Source organism: Sinocyclocheilus grahami, unplaced genomic scaffold (assembly GCF_001515645.1).
Source record: "Sinocyclocheilus grahami isolate Dianchi unplaced genomic scaffold, SAMN03320097.WGS_v1.1 scaffold566.1, whole genome shotgun sequence".
NCBI lineage: Eukaryota > Metazoa > Chordata > Actinopteri > Cypriniformes > Cyprinidae > Sinocyclocheilus > Sinocyclocheilus grahami.
This window is the reverse complement of record NW_015505745.1, coordinates 327,119-351,760: the sequence shown is the minus strand read 5'-3', so window position 1 is coordinate 351,760 and position 24,642 is coordinate 327,119. Positions and strand designations below refer to the sequence as shown.

The following is a 24,642-nucleotide window of genomic DNA, read 5'->3' as shown; positions in this document are numbered from 1 at the left end:
GGATCGAACCTGGGTCGATCGCATCAAAAAGTTGGTAACACGCGCTTATCCATCTGCACCACTGGAGCCGATGTTTTACAGCCAATTTTAACTAAATGTAAATAGACACCCCGTATTTTTTATTCCATAGTAAGGGCAATTCATACAATACATTTAAACTGAGCTACTTTAATACCATCTTCAAACTTTCTACCACGACTCTGCTGTTCTTCGGCTGGTTCTTCCTGTATACGTTGATTGACAGATGTCTCGTCCAGTCAGCGGTGAGTAATCCCAAACCAATGGTGCTGTCTTAAACTATACCTACCTCTTCCGGTTTGTCTGATTTGTCGTTGTGTTTTCTGACTTATTTTGTTTTCGAATTTGTCATTGTGCTTTCTGACTTATAATGTTTTCTGAATTGTTGTTGTGCTTTCTGAATTATTTAGTTTTTTAGACTTGCATTTGCATTTGTAATTTGTTATTTTGTTTTGAGAATTGTGATTTGTTTTGCACTTCACGGCCACCGTACAATATAGTTATCGTTATAGTTATCAATCTTGGTGTGAATTCGCCATCTCTTTATTGTGGATACAGGTTGTGAATGGCTCTGTACTGTATGTAAAGACAATTTACATCCATAACAGTATCATGAAAGAGTATAAAAATATGGTGACAAATTTTTGATGGGGGGAGGGGCATTCACAAATGAGCTCTATGAATTTAATAATTCAGAATAAGAATTTATTAACAGTCTTTTAAACTGTAAATAAAGGTATTTAACCTTTTTCCAAATAAGTGAGAAATTACATAAAGATATAGTTAATTACATGGATAATGCCAGTTTTGTTTTTCTGCATGCACTGCTTAGAAACATGAAATGCTGAAAAGACAGAGAGACCGAAGTAGAAGATTATATTCCTTTCATACAAGTCTATTTCTCAGTGTAAAAGTTTCATAGGTTGCAGCACATCTACAATAAAAATGGATAGGGTAGCCAGTAGCCACCCGCTGAAAAATTTCCTCCCATACACACATTTCTTGAAATATTGAAAGTTTCTGACTATAGTTACTGACCTAGTTTTAAAGAGCAAGCCTCCAGATAAAACCAGTTTTAATTATTAAGCTACAAGAAGATTCATTATAAAATGAATGACAAAAAGTCTAACCTCTACATACACCGGCCTCGCACATATTGTAGGACGGAATTTAAAGAACATCTCAACATTTTTTGTTGACAGACATCATCAGATGTTTTTTTTTTCTTCTCCTGGCTTGTGCTATTCCTATGATGATATGCCCCATTTCAGGGCCCCACTGCCCCCCGGTGACACCCTAAACTTGTGTTGCTATAGTAATTATAGAGTCACCGAGGAGCCAGCCTGTCTGAAGCCAAGCTTCAACAATCTGAAGATTGTTATTTTTTAAATGACAAACTGCATGCTAACACTTATAATGGGTGTTTTTGTAGCATATTTATTAGTACTTTCATACACTTTTTACATATTCATTTGTTATGACTTATATTTTGGTGAATGGAATTGCGTGAGGGGAAAATGTAACTTCTGTACCCTTTTAATTACAAGAGCATGTTCACAGTCCCATCAAGTACACTACAACAGAGAGTTCCTAAAATGCAGGGTGACTTTATAAAACTATCGGTTATTTTATTTCACTAACACTGTGACTGGGTCAGGCACGGAGCCGGTGTTGTTTTGGGTCGTATCGAAAGGAATTGAAAGGGGAAATAAAGAGATGAGGAGAGAACGGCGCACAATACACACAACAACTCTACACACTCATCATGCAGCACCAAGATCTCTAATCGGTTTTCATACACCACTACCATGGTTTGATTGGGAAAACACTGGCAGCACCCTCAGTAAAGGCGTAAGGGAAAAAGTCAGGCCACTGAGGGGGATTTTAATGCTGTATTACTGCATATTTGCACAATAAACTTATACTGATATTCAACACATCTAGGTACTGATGGATAATCGATGACCTTGCCGTCACTACTTGAAGGTTTGTTGACTAAAGTAGATAGTTGGTCCAAGTGGAAAAATTTTTCAAACTGGCCTAGTGGAATAAACGCATTCGGTGATACAGTAGTCTAATGGGCACAAAGCAAATAAGGCAGCCAAAAAAGTTAAATAATGGTAAAAATCAACATTAAACAAGTTGGTCTTTGGTCTCAGTGAAGCAGAAACACTCCTCTGCTAAGCAGAATTGAGACAGACAAGTTTTCCAGCTGGAATACGACTTAACCGAATAAACTGTAATCAAGTTCCAACAAAGGTCTTGATTTACAAAAAATAAATAAAAAATCGAATAAACCTGAATGCCATCCACAGGCTTGGTGCAAAACGTAAACCTCAATTTCGTGTTTTCAAACCCTGCTGATTCAAGCAGTTTTTGAGATTTTGTGCAGTGATATCATGCATCAGGTCACAAAACATGATAATACGAGTAGGGCAACTTCATCCAACCCCAGGATTGGTCCTATGTTTATAAGTCTATATACACATTAAAAGGTCAATATAGGATCATTTGTAAATAGATTTTCTATTTTATAGTTGGGTGAATGGGACGTGTGATTGAACCCGTCAGGACTTTTAGAGTTACTCTGGACGCTCGCATCCAAACGTGACGGGAGGCGGCACCAGCACTTGATGGCTGTGTGTGATTGAGTGCCACAGGTAACATGATAACTCATGCCATAAGCGATCAGAAGTGAGTAGAGTATGGTGTGGATCTGAACAGGGTTATTTTGACGGTATTTTATGTGGGCTGATTTCTCTGTGGGGCAGAGATATGCAGGGAGGGCGGCGCTCGGCCGCTCCATTCCTTCAGCTCGCCGTCCTTGAAGAGCAGGTTGATTGCGGGTAGGGGGACGCCAGACTCTGCTGGGGGCTGACTCAGGGGACCCGAGACCCCGCTGTCAGGGTCCGCCGGCTGTTTTCCATCCTGTGAGGGATGGTGAAAAAGTCAACTCAACACACATACGAAGAACATCTGAGAGTGAAAAAATACCAGGGGTCTCACACTTCTTGCCCAATTTTATAGAGATTGCACTCTCATAGAGCAATTTCTAGCTGATGAAATATTTCACAGAGAAAAAATTTCTATGCAATTTTAAAACTTGCTGATACTTCCTGGTTTTCCATGAATGTGTAATACAGCTGAATGCAATCTTTGAAATAAGACATTAGCACTGCTACTATCAACTAAATCCACATTATGTTAGGAACAATATAAAAGTGGTGAAGATTTACCTGGAATGAATGAACAAAACTGAGAACTTTTAATGACAGTTTTCTACTGGAATGTAGTAACTCTTGAAGACTGCAAAAGAAAAAGAGTGTGTTCTTATTCTTTAGTCCAGTAACATATATATTGTAATTAAGGCTGTCAAAACGAACATAATTTAATAATAATAATTAATAATAACAATAATTTATGCATTTAGCAAACGCAAATTTAGCTTTTTTATCCAAAGTGACTTAAAGTGCATTCAGGCTATAAATTTTTTACCAGTATGTGTGTTCCCTGGGAATCGAACCCATAACATTAAAATTTACTGCAAATAATATATATATATGTGAAATAACATATTAAAATAGAAAAAAGTTATTTAAATTGTAATAACATTTCACAATAATATTGTGAATAGAAAACAATCTTACCAACCCCAAACTTTTGAATAGTAGTGTACTGGCCTTTTACCACTTTTATTAATATAGATAGTGGACAGATGACAGGAAATGATGGGATAAAGAGGTGAGACTGGGATCGCAAAAATAATGGGCTGGATTCAAATTTGCTTTGCCAGAAATGTTTGCAGACATGCACTGGCACATTGAGCTATGGTGCTATCGCTGCTCAATATGCCAGTGCATGTCTGCAAACACAGTATTTTTTAACACTCTTATGCACAGCAAAAAAAAGGGACATTTGTTCAGGCTGTCACCTGTCTTTGCTGCAGAGTTTGTGTGAGACGATCCTCTGACACACTTTGTGGTTTAACTCAGAGCTAAAAAGAGGCATCCCAAAGCAAAGCTCCAGAGGAACCCATTCATCCTCACTGGACGACCCTGTGAACAAACAAGCATCCACTAGTACTTTCAGCTCGGTGTAACACATTTCTAGCATGTTTATATCTATTCCACATGTTTTCTCCAAAAAAAATAAAAAATGTGCAGACTCTGGCTCTCAGTCAAAGAACATCTACCTTCTGTTCCCGGTTTCTTGCTGCCGTCTCCGTTGTTCTCCTCCGTAACCAGCTCGAAAGATTCATTGCTTCCGTTGGCCTCAAGCACTCCGCTAAGCTCAGGGTCTCCTGTGAGGAAAGCAAAGAGAGTGAATCTCATGTTCCTTTGAGACCCCGAAGGTAGCGTTCAGGTTTTCACTCTGATTAGAGATGCAATCAAACGTGTGGACTGCAATTAAAACATTCATTGAATTAGAGATCTGTTGTAATAAAACACACTGGCGAGAGCTTGAACCGGTTGATCTCATTCTAATCTAATTGCAGCACTTATAGTGGCTAATACAGCCATGATACAGCCTGGAGTGGCTAATGATCAGTATAGGGGCCATCCTTATCAGGCCTTTCAGAGATTGGTTAAACGGACAGTGTGGATTGAGAAGAGGCTCTTAGCCCCACCGTCGGCGTCACTGGGTCGTCTGCGATGTCTGTTGTTGTGGTTGAGCATGGTGATGTAGCCACACTGGTGCTCCAGATCCACTTTGTCCCGCAGGATCTTAAGGGCTTTGTGCGCACACATATTGGAATATGAGAACTCTGGGAGAGGCAACACAAATCAGAGCGGCCAGTTAGAACGACTGGGCCATTCAGAGTTCTAAACACATCTACAGTGACCCTAAAAAACCCTGGGCCACTATATGTATAGACAACTAAGACTTTACCTGCTTTAAGGTCTTCGTCATCAAAGGGGAAGGGGACATAGACAGTCTCACCGTGCCCATGCATTCCATGACCCTGAAAAGAGTGAAAGATTTTGGTAAATGTTCTGATCAAATTAGATTTGAGAATGTGCTAGATATGAGAACTCTTGGTTGTTCAGGGTCTCCCTCCATTACCTGAATGAGCACTGCAGAGTGGGTGAGGGCATCATTCAACATTGTTAGCACGTTGGATGTCGGGACAACCCCGGGGTCATGACCCCATGATGTAATAAGCAGTCGGTCATAGGCCTGAATAACATGTTAAATGATTATGTAAGCAATAAGCATTATCTGTAACTTTTTAAAAATTTTTATGCAGAATTGCATTTATATAAAATTATATATGATAGCCTAATAGCAGAATATATAGTATGCTTATAATGCATAAACTAAAGTTCAGAATTTTGGGGATGGTAAGTGGGTTTTTTTTTTTTTTGGAAAGAAATGAATACTTTTATTCAGTGAGGCTACATTAAATTTATCAACAGTGACAGTAAAGACCATTATAATGTTTATAATCAGAATGTTTCCACAAAAAACAATGATAAGAAATGTTTGAGCAGTAAATCAGCATATCAGAATGACTTCTGAAGGATCATATGACACTGACGACTAGAGTAATGATGCTGAAAATTGAGCTTTGCTATCACAGGAATAAATTACATTTCAAAATATATTATAATAGAAAAGAGTTATTTCAAATTGTAATAAAAGTTCACAATATTACTGTTTTACCATATTATTGATCAAATAAATGCAGCCTTGGTGAACATAGGCTTCTTCAAAAACATTTTAAGAATCTTAAGACCACCAAACTTTTGAACGGTAGTGTAATTTATGTGTACTTTTTCTTAGTCATTTAGTCTTTTTTATTTTTTAATGTATGGGTAGGGCGAGAAAAATAACAGAAAATGAAAACTGATTTAAAAAAAAATAATAATAATTTTATTTAAATATTTAAAGGAATATTTAACGTCATAAGAATTGTATTAAAGAACATATTTACAGAAAGAATTAAAGCACAATAAAATACAAACAAAAATGAAATAAATATTTGAATGCTGAGATCAACCTGGAAGGTCTCTGGCAGCTTCCGGAGCCTGGAGCCCTTGGACAGCAGTAGTGAAGGAGGGCCTTTACCAGTGACAGAGTACAGGTATAGTTTGAACCAGATGGAGCTGACCTCAGGAATGGCTGGACCAATGTGCTGGAAGAGACACATAAGACAAATAATATAAAGCTACTCTAATATACATGGCCAACTTCCAACCAAATCTCCTAGTGACAAAACATGTAATGCGAAGTGAAGTTATTCTAAATGCACATCGTAACTACTCCTTCAGGCCAAATGCTGACCTTATTTGTAAAAGACATCTAAACGGCATGTAAAAGATGTTTATGGAAATGCAGAGATATAGTTGGTGGGTAGCGTTTTTGTTCATGGTGCAACTTTTATAAAGAAACCCTGAGGCAAAGAAAGACCTATTTAGCTTGAACGATACTCTCAAGAGAACAACGATCTGACTGCTCACTGAGCGAGCACAGTTTTGTAAGTCCCAGCGATCATATATCCCTCTCTACGGGTCTGACTACAGTCTCCTGGGCTACCTGAGGCGTGCAGCTGCTGATTGGCCGGATCTCGTTGCTGAGTGGCGCCATGGAAACTAGCAGTTTGTAGTTCTTGTTCAACACACGGCTGCAGGTGGCAGGGTCCAATCCCAGCAGGCTTTCACAGCGGAGGAGGTCCAGAGGCAGGCCTGATGAGAAACAAAAACATACATCAGTGCCAACCAGGACGTGTGAACATGTGTCTACTTGTACCACTTCATAATTTTATTTAATAAAGATCACAGTGATACAGTTTAAATAATGACACTGATAGTGACGTGTATTACCCATCAGAATTGTTTCCACAAAATATCAAGCAGCAAAAAAGGTTTTCAACACTGATAATAATAAGTATGTTTCTTGAGCAGCAAATCAGCACACTAGAATTATTTTTGAAGGATCATGTGACACTGATGATTGGAGTATTGATGCTAAAAACTTTGCACCACAGGAAGAAATTGCATTTTTAACAATATTTCACAATATTATGGTTTACTGTATTTTTGAATAAATACAAATAAATGCACCCTTGGCAGGCATAAGAGACTTCTTTCAAACACATTTAAAATTCCTAATTATTCCTTTGTATAACTTTTGGCTGCCTGTGTACATTTTTTACTATGTATTATTATATTTCACATGCTCAATACGTATATATGTATTTGTTTTGTTCTGAAATTACTAAATTACTTAAATTATTTTTCTACATTTAAAAAAAAAAGAATTTTAATTCAAATTAAGAGGGAGAAACCATTATTAATAAATTCAAGAACTAAACTAAAGAATTATTGCAGAAATTCATGACATCCTTTTTGCACTGTTAAAAATGCGTCCATGAAAATTTTTAAATGTAGATGAAAATTGTTGAACTAATTCATTGAAAAGGATTCAAAAGAACTGATTCACATAAATAAATTGAATTGGTCAACAACAATATAATATTTAATAAATAAATATTTGATCGATCTCCCAGGTCTAATATATACAAGCCCTCAGATACTAACACATACCTATATTTGGTACATCAGGGCTCTGATCAGGCGTGAGATCTTTGTTGTAGCGCAGAAAGAGTATTGTGTTCCTGAGGGTCAGCGCATGGTCAAAATATCTCTGAGCCTCTCCTTCAGCAGTGCTCTCAACCTTATAACATAAAACATAAAAGCATCCTTATCAAAAGAATAACTAAAGGTTGGAGAGATTATTAAGAGAGAAATGCAATAGTCTTTATGCTTTTGTGTGCACAAGAGATGTGAGAACTGTGCCAAAGTGAAAAATGTGAGTGTGAGTGTGTTGTATAATCAGCCCCTGGCGGTGGCCCCTTTCTATTTCAATACAAGCACAGAGTCGGAGATTGTCTGTCCACTGTGTGTCCCTCAGCTTCTTTTGTGTCCTATAATAAGGGTATTACCTTCTCCAGTTCCATGAGAAAACTGTCCAGGGTCTCATCAGACAACTTCCCAACCTCAAACATCGTCACGGCGTGGCTCTTCAAGTTCTGAGACGAAAAACAGCACATTAAATCCCGATATTTATAAATGATATACAAAACATATTTGATCATATGAAGGCAATCTTGAAAAACCCTTCAGCACGACGACTCCTCTAACTAAATCAGTAGTTCTCAACTGGTTTAGCTTCAGGGTTCAGCTTTTCCACTGGAGTTCAAGTGGTGACAAAACATAGTACTGAAATTGCTTAGTGTACAAATTGAATTGCGATGGTTTCATGCCCTCGGCAGGCAATAATTCACCACACTAAACACATTGTGGAGGGCACAAACCGGGCTTTGTCTTTTCAGCAAGTGAACTCATATTTAACATATTCTGGGTTGCATTTAAATAGTTTTGTTCATGTTTTTTACACTGTAAACAATGATAGTGATTTTAACAGTAAAAGACTGTAAAAATGCAGCAGTAAAAACCTGTTAATTGGTTATCAGTAAGTTTCCATACTATATACAGTGAATAAATGTAATTACATTTAATGTAATTTTACAGTAAAATACTGTTAAAATAAAAATTTTTGGAAGTGAAAAAGAACAAGTCATTGTATAATTTTCACTGAAAAAACGTAAATCGACACTTGCCCATATTGCCTTATTTGGCTGCTTCTACTATATAACAAATGAATTTGCATCAAAATACTATAGAGGCAGTTAGAAGACAATTACATGATCAGTTGTAGGAATGCCCGACATATCAGTATAAGTAAGATTGGATATAGGCTGATATTAGTGTTTTAATATTTAGCGTTAAATGTCCATATTGGCTCTTTAATCGTACATTCTCTTTTAGACATTTAGATTACATTTGCCGCCGTCTAACGTTCACTTAGTTAAAAAAAACAGTCATAATTTTATTATCGGTACAACCCCAGTCAGTTATATTTAATTGCTTGCTTCTACTATCTGTGACCTTATCATAATAGGCCTGCGACCTGGGATACCAGGTCTGCGTAACAAACCTAGCCCAATGGCCAATCAAAAACAGCCCATAACTAGCCCAATGACCCTATGCCAAATATCAAAACATACCACTCCCATGTTATGTGTTATGCATCATTTTAGCATGAAAATCACTATACAGAACTACTCATCAACATTATGGTATTTATAACAGTGTTATAAGACTGTTATAACACTGTTATCATGAAGCGCTTAAAGGCTCCCTACCAGTGCCCCTCCCTTACAAATCTTATCATCTAGTACAGTTTTATCATTGGCAGAATGTTAAATGGGTAAAATATTTCAGTTGAACAATTTCAGTAAAATACAATTTATGTAATATGTCAAACCTTTAACCCTCAGGAGCGGAAAAAATTAACCTGTGGTGGCAACAATTTAAAAGTAGTTCAGTTCCATAGTAAAACCGCAGACTTGGCAACCCTGTTTTCAGTCACAACCCACCAACTGTGAACCACTGCACTAAATATTATCAAGCACCTTTAAAATAAAAAATAAAATAAGCCACATGCAGTGTATCAAATATGTGTCAACTGTAAAGCAGAAATACTAAATAATAAATCTATGAATGAGACACTAACAGGGGACAGATTGCCCATCATGAGGAAGGCGGTGAGGGTGGAGTCAAACAGGAAGGCGATCCTCTTAGTCGGGGCGGCTGGAATACTTAGACTGCTCACACTTGCGGTGTCTGGAGGACAGGGAAAATCACACAGTCAATTTAATTCACATTATTATGATTTATGTACTGACTGGAGCCAGACTAATGTTTAATAATACGCTGCAGTAGAGTGAGTTAGTGTCTAATGGATGAGTGGAAAGCTGTTTATGATTGAATGAAAGCTGTTGTGCTCTCACCCTGGTCCTCTAGGCTGGTGGTGTCTGTATCAGTGGCTGAGGAACCTGCCTCCATCACTGGACTGCCACCCTCCCATGACAGCAGCATCTTCTGAGGGTCCATAGTGCCTCTGGCAAGCATAAGAAAACACTAAGATATAAAACACAACGAAACACCTGACTAAAGAGACATTCACACGTACAGCAACTGCTGGTCATTTTAATGAGATTTTTTTACAGGCTATACATTCATGTCAACAGTTACTTAATCGCTTAACATGAATTTTGACTAACACTACAGGTTCTCCTTTCACTTTTTCCAAATATTTTAGCCATTACAGACTGTTAAATTAAATACAAAGCTAATATAACACATTGGTACAGAGAGGGAGATTATACGATTTTTCCAGATTTGGAATTAAGAGCGTTGTTACAATGTCACTAGAACACACAAAAATTCAAAGGTTTTCCTTTATGAGAAATTAATAAATAATAATGCATAATAATTTTAATAATACAAAAAGGATTTTATTTTTATTTTATTGAAGGATTCATTCATTCGAATTATTACATTATCAAAAAATTGTTAACTATTACTAAAATTGAAGTATTATTAAAGTATTATCATGTTTAGCATGATAAATAAATAAATAAATACATACATACATACATACATTAATAAATAAATAGCAAGGTGAACAGATATATGATAGAGGTGGGGTACTGCATGTGTTAGATGTCAACAATTATCCACCACTTACCCGGCGACATCTGCTAGACGTGAGGTGGCACATATTATATTATGCAGACATGTTCATGCATCAACTACAAATGCATAAATTAAAATACCAATCCTAGGATTTTAAGAATCAATATTCAGTTCACTGGATTTAATCAGTCTTATTTGTGATCAGAATATGATATGGTATGATACCAATAGCACAGATAAAATCTCTTTCTGTGTGAACGAGTTTGAAATTTCTAGAACAGCAAGAGTTTTGTCTGTTTCTCAGCACTAAAAGCCTATTCATCAGTGTCAGGTAGGCCTTCTCATACTTGAGTCTATTGACCGAAGGGGCACTCTTCCACGAGGGGTGCAGCTGGTCCGGGCTGATCACCTGACCCTTTTTGATAGCGAACCCCAGGCGACAATACATGGACACTGCATTCTGGAAGAGAAAAGTCCAATATTCTTTCAGCATTCATACACAATCCAGTGATGACTATTAACTACTATAATAGCATGTTAACACCGTTAATTTACGAGGAAGTCTTCAAGTCTGTGTTATGTTTGGAAAGCATCCACACACATCTTCATGAATAATTCATACCGATATCGAAATCAGCTTTATAATAATAAACATTATCTCAGCATCACTGCCAAAACACAATTTGACAACAAGAAACAAAATCTGTAGCATCCAACTGATTCTGCAGCTAGGCCAATCAAGCTAAGGTTATGAATACACATTCCCTTATTTTTTCAAAGGTTATTATCTGCATGGCATAGAAGTTCGAATGGTTCTAGGTGAGGTGGAACAGAAAAGAAAATTGCGGTACTGTCACATATGAAGATAAAACTGTTAGCTCTTGAGAAAGATTGAATGGTACTGGAGAAAGTAGGTCAGGATTTGGGTTCCATACAGCCTGATACTATATTCTCTCATTGTACTATAAATTATTGTGAAAAAAAAGAGAATTTGAATATCACTGTACAGTATTTTTTAGATGTGTTGATTAGAACTCTCACCGATTATATACACACACACATATATATATATATATATATATATATATGAATGAGTATTAATTTTTTTATTTAAAAAAATGATTCTGTATAAATTATTAATGTTCATAAAACTATTCTTACATAAACTGATATATTGATTGGTTTTATAAATGATTTACAAAAAAGTAGGAAAAGAAAAGAGAAAAAAATGGTTCATGTTTCATAAACAAGGAGCAATATTCAAGCTTTTCCAATGAAGCTATTTGTCTTCGGGCACATCCCTATAAAAAGGCACCATGTCTGCTGCACGTAAACACTGACGGCAATGGATCTATTCAAATATACTCTCTCATCATCATTCACTAAATGAATATGCTTTCACTAATAGGATGACTGCAGGAAACATTTAATTCTATTTGTCTTAGCAAAATGTCAAAGAGATAATGAAAATGAATACTATCTTGTGTAAAAATAAATTCATTGGTAAAGATCGTGTCCTTTGAGTCACGTCAGTGACGTTGGCTTTTCTAATAAAGAGTTATGGATTTTCATGATGGATCTCATGAATAAGCTTGCTTTCCACTCTGCCAGATACTGAAATGGGGCTAAACAGCTACAAATGAAATGTGTGAACACAATGGTTCAGTCCACATTCTCCTCAGTCTGCATCATACATTCAAAGAAGGACTCATTTCACAACCCATCAAAAGGCCAAAGGATTTGGAAAATTGCCTTTGCGGCGGCGGTAATTCCAGAACCGGTGCATCCTGGATTCACCGCCCTCCCAGTCAGCTATAAAGGCATCATTTCATATCAAACATTCCCTGTAAATGGCCTTCCATTTTCATCCCTGCATGACACGTACCTTCACCAGGCCCAAGTCAATCTCCAGTACATTAGCCAGCTGCAATGACAAACAGAAAAGTGGTGTGACAGTCTCAAAGACAAGCAGAATCACTGAAAAGAAACGAGATGGCATTTCAAGTGCACTGCAAAGTGAAAACTGAATATGCACCTCCGACACATTAGTCTGCTCATCAATGGACACGAAGATTTTGTAGAGTAGCGTTTCGAAATAATCACCCTGGACTCTGTTCATGACAAACCCCTCAAGCGGCGGCACTAAAAATGAAAACCAAGAAGAGATTGTGTGTGTGAGCTTGTACCCTAAATATCTGCTATTCTTCCAAATGGATTTGTGATCGTCCTATCATCCCTTTTTGATCAATGATTCTTACATCTGCTATTATGTACATTCTGTGGCAATTAGCCTATTTGATAAACCGAAGTGCATACCTGATATACAGCTGTCATCTGATATGGGCACATCAATATATATATAGCCCCGGTTGTACAAACCTGAAAAAATTGAGAAGATATATAGATAGGAAGTTCTTGTACTGAATGTACCACCCATAAAAGCACAGGGCTTTAGATGGTGACTAAATGGTGGCTTTTTCCAACCACTTTTCCTGCATGTGCGACTACATTTTTGTCAGAGGTCGTACTGGTGCGACTTCAAAACTGCCCCACACTTTTGGATTGTGTGCTGTCATTATCTGCTGTGCATGGAAACCAATCATCTGCACAGGCCAATGGACAGCTTTGCGCAGACCAGTACAGACTAGATGTTACCATAGTGACTATGACCGTTTGGCTGAAATGTTAAAAATTCAGTAAATATTATGAGGTTTTATTATTTTTATTATTATTATGCTATTAATATAATCATTTAATGAGTAATTCCAGAACTGGTGGAATATAAGGAATATAACTTTACTATTTTTTCTTTATTTTTTTATTATTATTAACCACGACAGTTACAGTCTCACTGTCAAAATATTTAAAGTCTATCAAAATTAAGCCTATATAAAAAGTATAAATTTAATTAATTCATTCAATTAAATTCACAATTGTTATTGTTTTTTTGTAAGCCTGCTACTAAATCAGTATGTTCCACCATATGCAGTCCAGAAAAAGGATGAGAATCAAAGCAAAGTCTTCTACATTCCATTATAACATTAATGTTAAAATATGATTACACTGTATTCATGCATAGAGCATGACATTTCAAGTGGTTTTCTTAAAGACTGAAACTGTCTCAGTGACACTCACTCAGAACCACGTTGTACTCCATCGATCCAGTCAGCTGAGGTCCAGAATCTATCATCTTATCAATGGCCTTCTTCTCCGCCACAGAGCATATCTGAAATAAACCCAGCACAAAAGCACTAAAGGCCAGAGGTTTTTCAATCCAGTTACAAACCTTCAAATTAACAACTAGAAGAGAATTTTGTCCTCTGACAGTTTCATGCAGGAAATATGAGGGAAAATGTAGCTGTTGAGAATAATTTGGTTCTATGTTTTGCTCATCTTTTTTATTTAAAAATTACGTAACTGTTACTGGTGTGTTAGAAAACACAGTTGCATCATAAAAGAAGTATTACATTAATAATTTAGTTTTATTCTCAGTGACTCCATTTCTTTGAAATAATATTATTTCCTTTTTTCCATTTACAAAAGCCTAATGTAATTTTATGAACAAGACTAAAGAAACATTGTTAAATGAATCCGCCTTACCCTGATGTCATCCTCGGTGATATATCCGGTCTGTACCACCCACCAGGGCTCTACTGTGATCTCCACAGGTTTTGCTGGCAGGAGATCCCGAGCCGATTTCCTCCGGAAGAATTTCTAGCCACAGACAGATGCTGCTTAGGCAACAGTGTGAGGTTATCACCATGTGTACAAAAGCATTGCCCTCTATGGATTACATCTTTCATCTTCAAATGGAGCAATGAAACATACAGATTTGAGAACCATCTAATGGACATCATGTTGAAATCCCAAAAGAGCTTCCATGGAAGTTAACCACAACATCCTAATTGATCTACAGCATAAAACCAAGAACGACTTACTTTGGAAGATCTGCACTGGTTCATTAGGTCAATGTACTGGTTCCTGCCAATCCCAAGCAGCCTTAGACCTGAAAGGTCAACAGTTAGATCAATAAATACGCAACTATAAATACTTTATGTGTGGACACCTAATTTGCAATCTATGACCCTGTTTACAGCAGAATTGGAAATTAACAGGAGCTTGGGGCAAAAAAAATCAAGATAAGGGGGAAAAAAAAACTATTAAACTAAATCAATTAAGACTGATGCGATTAAAGTGAAATGTGAAATGAAAAGTATTGATTGTGGCACTGTACAGTAAAAGACGACATGTAAGCATTGTAAGACAGCTTCAGTGGTTATACTGGGAGACACCGACCATTTCAGTGAACGCTCTTTGCTCACTTTCTGCATATAATTTATTCCCAGTTTGATTAACCATTTGTGACCCTGGACCACAAAACCAGTCATAAGGGTCAATTTTTCAAAATTGAGATTCATACATAATCTGAAAGCTGAATAAATAAGCTAAATAAGGTTTTTTAGGATAGGTCAATATTTGGCCGAGATACAACTATTTGAAAATCTGGAATCTAGGGTGAAAAAAATCTAAATATTGAGAAAATTGTCTTTAAAGTTTTCCAGATGAAATTCTTAACCATGCATATTACTAATCAAAAATTAAGTTTTAATATATTTACAGTAGGAAATTTACAAAATATCTTCATGGAACATGATCTTTACTTAATATCCTACTGATTTTTGGCATAAAAGAAAAATCAATCATTTTGACCCATACAATGCATTTTTGGCTATTGCTACAAATATACCCCAGCGACTTAAGACTGGTTTTGTGCTCCAGGGTCACATTTTGTTTTCATGTTGCTAAGACAACCAATGTGAAGTGCTGATTTTCTTATGTGTAAAAAGCAACAAACAAATTGGTTCTTAGCTTTTAGTTTTGTCTTGGGTAGCCAGAACATGACATGTCCATGTGTCTATTGCACATAAACATAAGTAATCATTATTACAATATCAAGAGCAATAAATGACAAATAATTTTTGCCATAATATTATAGCCCTACCCTGTATGGGTTCCTGTTTTTTTTTTAAATTTTAGAATTTATACAGTGCCTTGTGAAAGTATTCATACCCCATCATTTTTTTCATGGTTTCTGTTGCTGCCTTATGTTAAACAGCTTTAAATTACTTTTTTCACATTAATCTACACTCCATACACCATAATGACAAAGCAAAAAACAGGTTTGTAACAACGTTGCAAATTTATTACAAATAAAAAGCTGAAATTATTACATTGCATAAGTATTTCTGGGACACTTGAAATTTAGCTTGTAGCTGTTACTACACATTGAGTGGAGTTAACCTATGACATAGTCATTTGAATGGGTGTGATATGGAAGCATTTAAAAAGCATTTAAAAGTGCCATGACAGATGCAGCCTCTGTTCGGATCTTTGATGTAATAATACAATTTGATTGGTAACAGTCTATTGCATTCTGATTGATTGAGGTAACTGGTTAAAAGTAAGTATTTGACACAAAAGACAACACAAATGTGACCCTGGACCACAAAACCAGTCTTAAGTCGCTTGGGTATATTTTTAACAATAGCCAAAAAACATTGTATGGGTCAAAATTATCGATTTTTCTTTTATGCAAAAAATCATTAGGATATTAAGTAAAGATCATGTTCCATGAAGATATTTTGTAAATTTCCTACCGTAAATATATCAAAACTTAATTTTTGATTAGTAATATTCATTGCTAAGAACTTCATTTGGACAACTTTAAAGGCGATTTTCTCAATATTTAGATTTTTTTTGCACCCTCAGATTCCACCATTTTTCCTTACATTGTAATCATTATGATCACAACATTATGATCACAGCTTAATTTTTCCCCAAATTCCATTGTATTTTTTTCCATATTCCGTTTTATTTACCATTTTAATTTTTCTAGACTCTGTTTAATTTTTGATTAGTAATATTCATTGCTAAGAACTTCATTTGGACAACTTTAAAAGGCGATTTTCTCAATATTTAGATTTTTTTTGCACCCTCAGATTCCACCATTTTTCCTTACATTGTAATCATTATGATCACAACATGTAGGGCCCTACGAAATCCGCTTAATTTTTCCCCAAATTCCATTGTATTTTTTTCCATATTCCGTTTTATTTACCATTTAAATTTTTCTAGACTCTGTTTTAATTGTTAAATTAAATTGTATTAATCAAAAAGTATGTCTAATTAATTGAAATCATAAAATATTTAACAGCAATTTATTAAAAGTTTAACAAAAAATTAATTGTTAAGGTCCTATGAAACACGTTTTATTTTTCTCAAATTCAGTTTTATTTTTACTACATTATGTTTTCCATAAATTTTCTGGATTACATTTTAATGGTTTCATTAAATTTTAATGATCAAAAGCATCTCTAATTAATTGATTTTATACAAAATAATTAAATTAAATTGTATTAATCAAAAAGTATGTCTAATTAATTGAAATCATAAAATATTTAACAGCAATTTATTAAAAGTTTAACAAAAAAATAATTGTTAAGGTCCTATGAAACACGTTTTATTTTTCTCAAATTCAGTTTTATTTTTACTACATTATGTTTTCCATAAATTTTCTGGATTACATTTTAATGGTTTCATAAAATTTTAATGATCAAAAGCATCTCTAATTAATTGATTTTATACAAAAAATTTTTTTTTTTTTTCAAAAATACTGTGTTGTGTATTTACATTTTTCTGCTAAATAAATTCTGGTAAATAATTCTTAAAAAATAATGTTTTAATAATTTTATTAGTAGTAGTAGTAGTGCTATCATTACATTAAGTAAAATATTTCTGTCACAGTTTCTTCAAGTTAAACCAAACTTTTATTTTGACGGGCTGCTGTGAAGACCTTTAAGTTTCTGTTTGTATATGATATGACGATAGTTTTTCTCAAAAGAAACGGTAAAATGCTCATGAAGTGACTCTCAGAGCAGTTTGTGTGTTCATGTGCTCATATATTGAGGCAGAAATCATAGGGCATTCATTGTTTCTGCCTGAATACATGTGATTAACTTCATGATTTGTATTATCCTGAAACTGCACATTTCTGCCATATGGACATTACTTTGACAGTCAGCTCTGATAACAAAATACTCTTAATTGTAACGTAGAAATATGCATTTCCTGTAAAGCTGCTTTGAAACAATATGTATCGTGAAAAACGCTATAAAAATGTGAATTACATGCATTTTCGACTACTTCTGAATGTCGTTTGATGCTCACAAAACATTTTGGACCCAGTTTACACCTCTATTGAATGCTGACTGCACATGCTTGCGATTGGTAGGACATCATGGATGTCCTTTAGTGTTTGGAGGAACCTCTGTGACTTTAACATATTCCTCTATGCCCCAGATCCTGCCTTCCTGGGGCCTCAGCAGCCCGTCCCTCTCCATGCATAAAGGCACAGGGGTCTGGGATCATTAGAGAAGGCCAGGCCTGACTGCGGTGAGCCAGGCATGATGCCAAAGGCTGTGGGGTGAGCTGTGAAGGGCAAGAGTGCAGCCTCACTTCATACAAAGAGATTAGAGCGAGAGACCCATGCATAGCCTGCTGGCTACCTTCTGTCTACCCAACCCAAAGACCATGTTCTGTGAGATCTCTGAGCATGCACAGCCAGCTATTATGGACCAATAACAAATTATTTGTTTCATAAGAATTTAATGATGTGCTATTATGCCAAAGATTTTGTACACAGATGCTTTGGGGTACAAATATTTGTATGACTGTACAGCCTTCTACACAATTCACTTTAATCTGTGCCTGCAGTTCACATAAGAGTGTTGACATCAATTCCCATAATATACGGCAGCAAATTTCTTTCAGTTGAATAATGACAAGACATATGGGTAAATGTAAGGAGTTCATAAAATGCAATTAAATTCTAAAATTCTGTCAATTTTTTACACTAAATAATATCTGATTGTTTGTCTTGTTGCCAGGTGCTTGTACACTATTATTATTGCTTATTATTATTTACATAAATTAATAATCCAACTAGAAATACAAAATGCCACAGTCCAAACACTAAATACATTTTATGTCATCTGTCTATTTACACATTATCAGTGCTTTGAAGAGTTTTTTTTTTCGATATATTTAAATTTTGTATATGAAACAGTATTGAACAGTATTATATTCAAAAAACAATATTAAGCTAGATTAACAAATGCTGTAAAAATGTTCATTTTTAGTTCATGACACCTCATGCATTAACTAATGTTAAGAAATGAAACCTTACTGTAAAATGTTACCCATGTTTCCATATATTTCACATTTTTAAATATTATTTCACTAACCATTATTTAGTAAATGCATTTATGCCACCTCTGAGCAGCATTAAACAGTACAAGTATCTTTTTGTGGTGTATATATATGGCACATTTGTCGAGTAAAAAGACAGCACTGCCATTTTTCTTCTGAAGAATTAGAAAGGTATATTCATTAAATATTTACATTCACTATTGTTCAGAGTAATTCTGTGCCACTTCATTCTGAGTGGGCAATGTACAGCCTTCTCTAGTGGCTTGTGGCCTCGTTATTGTGCATGAGCAGCCAGTAACAAATAATGATTCCCAGCTCTGACAGAGAGAGAACAACTTACAGTCAGCAGCAGTGAAGTTGGGCAGGGAATCATAACTCTTCTCACTGTTCATGATGTCCTGAATGAAGGGGAAAGAGACTGGGTCATGCACTTCCAATCAAATGAAGTCCAATGAAACAATAGTTTCACCTAAGAGTTATGATTCTGTCATCATTTACTCTTCCTCGTGCCTTTCAAAACCCATATGACCTTCTTTCTTCGATGGAAAACAAAAAGAAATGTTTACAGCAGAGTGTCCAAGCTGCTTTTTTCCATAGAATGTAACTGAATGATGACCATGACTGATTTTTCTCGCATAAAACAATCAAAGAGCTTCACGAGACTTAAAATATAGCCATTTAGACTACTTGTCTGATGCTTTTATTGTGTTTTTCATATTTTTTGGAGTTTGACAGCCTGGTAATACACATTTGGGATAACATGAGAGTGAGTAAATGATAGTGAACTTTCCCTTTAAATGATCTCAGAACATCAAAATATATAGTTAGAAATTTACTAAGAACGCTGGTAAATGAATTTGCTTAAGTGACACCAGAAGTCACACGGATCGAAAACAGACAACGTTGCTTTACAATAAAATATGGAAAGCTGACACTCTGCATAAGACATTTACAGTAATCCTCATAAGCTCAAACAAAACACTACCGTCTAGTAAACATACCTTTCTGAAGCATTATCAGAATGCAGAACTTCTACTGTAATGAGCATTAACAAAAGCGAAAAAAACCTGGTAAACAGTTAATACTTCTCTATCATTAAAGGAAGAAAAACACTCACAAACTAGAACAGTAAAACACTGAACGCTTGGATGCTAGCCCATGTCTACCATATGTTGCGACAGTTTTCACAGAATCAGTGATAAGTGTAGACAACATAATTTGTAGTTTGAGAAAATTAAATTAGTAAATACTTCAGAGATGTGGCTGTGGTGCTTATATAGGCAATGCATGTTTGAGTTAAGCATCATTTGCTGAGCCGTTACTTCCTATTCACCCCATTACTCTCTCTCTTCACAATTAAAGGCTGTAAAAATTAAATAAGAAAGAAAAAGCTATTATGGTAAATGTTATTCAAATAGTTGACTTGACCAAACCTCCATGATGCTGATGTAGTAGGAGAAGGGGGTGACCCGCAGACCTTTGACCATGATGTCAGACAGGTGGTAGGGGTAGAGCATCAGATGGTCCCGGCTGTATTTCAACAGCTCTTCATAATACTTGCGTTCGTCCTTCTTCACATGCCTGACTGTTAGAGAAGAGGTTTTTGACAGTGTTGTGGGACACTAAATCAGGGCAACGATGCTCACTATTTCAGTGTAATTACATCTGCTGACAGAAGCTACAATGAGCTTGTTGGTCTGGCCAGTGTGGAGTGGGAAACACAAATTGTTCGAAACAATGTCACAATGAAAAACAAGGGTAACAGAAGAGAAAAGCAATAGATTTCTCTGTTCATCTAACACTTACCTAGGTTATTGCGGAAGCGAAGCTGGTTTCGGATACTGTACAGAAGAACCTGCTTGTCATATTCACGCTGTGAGTTTCCCAGACTCTGTGAATGAAGCAAAACACTGCAAAAATATTTCTTACAGAAATGAAAGTGCAGAAAATATTGAATTCCTATGGATTTAGTTAAACAATGCACAATGCAATGTAAACACATAATGTTTGGCATTATGAGAATGTGAATTTGTGTTTAACTGATTTTAATGTGAAAGAAAAATCAGGTCAAGAGTCAAAAGTCATTTCCATATGATTTAAAAACTGTACTAAATATTTCCAAAGCCACAATTTCTATGCTATCCACATTTATTGTACATCCCAATATTCCTACTGTATGTCAACATTTGTTCCCCTTTTAACCCTCCGATGCATCCCTATAATTCATCTATTCTATTTTACATTGACAGATATCTCTCAAAATGTAATATTTTTGATTAAAAAACAAATAAATCAATTAATTCTAAACATTAATAAATAACCAATAATAAATTTTAAAATATATATATACAACTTCTCATTAAAATTTTGTTGACTGCAAAATAAAACAAAATAAATGATTATATAATATGATTCAATAAAAACTAAACATTATGTGACTATTATTGTTCATTGTACAGTTGTACTGTACATATTATTTCAACGCACAAAGAAACATTAAGATATTGTCTTAAGATATAACCACAAATCTATTTTATATTGCAGTGGACCGATATCTCTCAAAATGTAATATTTTTGATTAAAAAACTAATAAAATAAATCAATTAATTCTAAATATTAATAAATAAACAATAAAACATAAAAAATATATATATACAACTTCTCATTAAAATTTAGTTCACTGCAAAATTAAACAGAATAAATGATTATATAATGATTCAATAAAAACTAAATATTATGTGAATATTATTGTTCATTGTACAGTTGTACTGTACATATTATTTCAAAGCACAAGGAAACATTAAGATGATCCCACATGCTTTAATAATTCACGCATCAGAGGGTTACTGTCTCCAAAGGAGTTTTAGAAGAAACATCTGAAACAAAGTTTTTTATGATTAGCCTTTAATATCTATTGATGTGCATCTATTATGCAGAGGAGTCTGATGACAGTAAAGAAACGACGGTGATGTGTGTGTGTGTGTGTGTGTGAGTGTGAGTGTGAGTGTGTGTGAGTGTGAGTGTGAGTGTGAGTGTGAGTGTGTGTGAGTGAGTGAGTGTGTGTGTGTGTGAGTGTGTGTGTGAGTGTGTGTGTGTGTGAGCGTGTGTTTACGGATACTGAATGAATGAGAGGACTGACAGTATATCTGGAAATCATGCTGATGCTGAGAACGATTATGCAGGCAGTGATGGGAAAGTCATGTCAGATGGTGTTTGTGTGCGGTGTGTTACTGTACCTGCTTGACATTAGCTGGCAGTTTGTTCCACGGGTAATTCTGCCTGATGTGAAATTCTACGTCCGTGTTCATTGCTGGACTCGAGCTCCACGGCTATTCTAACAGATACTCACGGGCTTGCGGGTAAGTCCGAGATGACTATACCCTCCCGGTACTTATTCAGTGATAAGACACCGTTAAGCAATTAAATGTCTCCTTTGTGAATGTTATCTTAGCCTTGACAGTGAACGTCCACTTCCTTGTATTTTTAAGCCAGCCTTCGTCACGCTGCTGGCTATGTACGTCACTTCCGCTCAGCGCGTGACGAAAGGAGATATCCTGATGGGAAGTCCGACTCATTTTGCGCGATTCGGTTCTTTTAAATGGCTCGTTTCAATGAACGAGTTCGCAAAACTGATTCAGCGGTTCTTTGCCTGGCATAGCGTATAACTTTGTCCAACGGTGGTTTCCTATTGTTTTATTTATAAGGGTTTTACTGTCATTTTAAGTGCGTCAGTTCAGTTTATTGCAGTTTAGTCCCGTCTTTTTGAGTGGGTTCTACGGAATCATAAAAAAAGATCCGACTCAAATGAACGATTCATTCACGAATCAGGCATCGCTGCAGAACAAACATTAAAACGCATTGCATTCATTGTAGTAAGGGTGTAACCAAAAGAAACCGTGATAACATAAAATGAAACTCATATGCTAAATCTTTGCCCACACCTTATTATAAATCTATCATTAAGTTTTGATGCAAATATCTTCGGTTTGTGTAAAGAAAAATGCGTTAACCACACCTACGGTAGGAAAGCAGTGCAGCAGGCAAAGGAAACAGCTGTGTGCATCAAAGGGAAGAGGTGACATTACAAAAGATGATGCTCCCTTGCTGACATACCATACTCCATGGCATTCTGCAGACATCCCACCCCGCAAACACTCATTTCAGGGAGGTAGTACCACCCCCACCCCCTTTAAAAAAAAGCTAAAATAAATGGTAATGCAACTCTTATGCATGCAGTTCATTTACAAACTTTCCTTGTTCTGTGATGTGGCTTGCTTTGCAGATTTGAGCGTTTTACTGGATGGCTCAAAGTCATAGCAGTCTGTGTCAATGACTTTATTAATTCTGCATGAAATAAGAGATAACTGTTTGGTCTACTTAGCACACATGAGACAAATCATCAGAGGATGCTCATTCTGTTACCTCATGGCCGTAGCCAGGGTTTGAACATTTGTGAGGTGAGACAGAGATGTAGATGTTTGAGAAAGATGTTTTCTGTTTTGAAAGGATGAACACTGTAAAATTATGCCATAGTCTATTTATTGCATTGTTAATATTTACTATATGTTAGGGGTGGATCATTTTATCAGTTGTTTATTATTCATGCAACAATCCATATTACTGTTATAGTTTTCATTAATAATCATTGCTCTATGATAACTTTGTCTAGTGCTCTAATGGATGTTTTTAGCATGACTTTGTGAAAATGTAAGGACTACTGAATAAAACAGCAGACTTCTTCATGGCTAGTGTTTGCGTATTTCATTTAATTCTGTAACCTACTTGTTCTACAGATCTGTGTACTAGTGTTAAATGCTACTGTTTTTGATAACGTTGATAACGTTTCTAATAGATAATATCATGATATTATTTGCGTTTCCCTTACCGAATGTGCTATCCTGTCAGCAATAACATGTCCATGGGCTCTTGTTTTGATAACTGTCAGCTTCAGTGCCGGCGATGCAGTGTTGCCAGATATTGCCATTAAAACAAATAAAAACCAAAATTATTTCAAATATTCTTTAAGGATAAGGATAAGGATATCGCTTACCTTAAATGGCAACTTCCCACTCTATTAACTTTCTAAAGTGTCAAATTAAGTGGAAAAGACAAGTCCAAAAACGCCTATAATCGCTGGATCGGAGGCTGCGCCCGCGCGCTCAAGATTCGTCCACTGCCTGAGTGCAAGGAATTGTGGTAGCTAGATGTAAACAAACTTCTAGAATAAACAGGTTATTTTGTTATACAAGTATGTCATTTGTACTACCCCCTGTATAGGCTCTGTGCACAGCTGCAGTCTTGACAGAAAGGGGCTGCCAGTTCCGTGTACATAAAGCACAAAGTCTATTACTCCCTCTTTTAAGTTTTTCTGTAAAGAACTTAAAATATTTTATGACTCATTGATTTCAGTCACTAGGAACAAGAAATGTGTAAAAACGTCTGTCATATAAAAAAAAATGTTATTTGTAAAATGTAATGTTTTAACCTCCATGATGTATATTTGTTATATGTATCCCCCATTTTTATTTGTGTTCGGTTTGACGTTAAGTGTCTCTGTATGTTTGTTTTTGAAAGAGAAATTAAAAAGAAAAGAAAGGGACTGCCAGGGGTTGTTTCGGGGGCTATGTGACGTCAGAGCGCGGAACTGTCTGGGAGCAGTATTGCCAACTCATTTTCAGAGGAAGTGGCTAAAGGAAGGGTTTCAGGGGAAGTGGCTAAAGGAAGGGTTTCAGGGGAAGTGGCTAATGGCTAAAGGAAGGGTTTCAGGGGGAGGGGCTAATGGCTAAAGGAAGGGTTTCAGGGGAAGTGGCTA

At 35.8% G+C, this 24,642-nt stretch overlaps 1 protein-coding gene across 1 annotated transcript; it reads right to left on the bottom strand.

The window, feature by feature from the left end:
• Positions 1 to 1,415: 1,415 nt before the first annotated feature.
• On the bottom strand, positions 1,416 to 22,343 carry fam91a1 (family with sequence similarity 91 member A1). The gene is made up of 24 exons (XM_016239495.1): positions 22,067 to 22,343; positions 20,637 to 20,721; positions 20,264 to 20,415; positions 19,171 to 19,228; positions 14,501 to 14,568; positions 14,163 to 14,276; positions 13,698 to 13,788; positions 12,879 to 12,941; positions 12,598 to 12,704; positions 12,448 to 12,486; positions 10,910 to 11,022; positions 9,875 to 9,984; positions 9,598 to 9,707; positions 7,964 to 8,050; positions 7,566 to 7,695; positions 6,556 to 6,704; positions 6,020 to 6,154; positions 5,083 to 5,196; positions 4,909 to 4,981; positions 4,646 to 4,783; positions 4,211 to 4,318; positions 3,950 to 4,073; positions 3,255 to 3,324; positions 1,416 to 2,946 (listed from the first exon to the last, which is right to left on the bottom strand). Exons 1-24 carry the CDS (start codon positions 22,136 to 22,138, stop codon positions 2,761 to 2,763), a joined length of 2,496 nt encoding a protein of 831 aa, XP_016094981.1. The 5' UTR covers positions 22,139 to 22,343; the 3' UTR covers positions 1,416 to 2,760.
• Between the last annotated feature and the right edge of the window lie 2,299 nt (positions 22,344 to 24,642).

Coding starts and splice junctions, on each gene's coding strand:
- fam91a1 (XM_016239495.1), bottom strand. CDS start 22,138: ATGAACACGGACGTAGAATTTCACATCAGGCAGAATTACCCGTGGAAC. Junction 12,942..13,697: donor GGAGTACAACGTGGTTCTGA/GTGAGTGTCACT, acceptor CAATTTTTTCAG/GTTTGTACAACCGGGGCTAT. Junction 6,705..7,565: donor CCCTGATGTACCAAATATAG/GTATGTGTTAGT, acceptor GTTTCTCATCAG/GCCTGCCTCTGGACCTCCTC.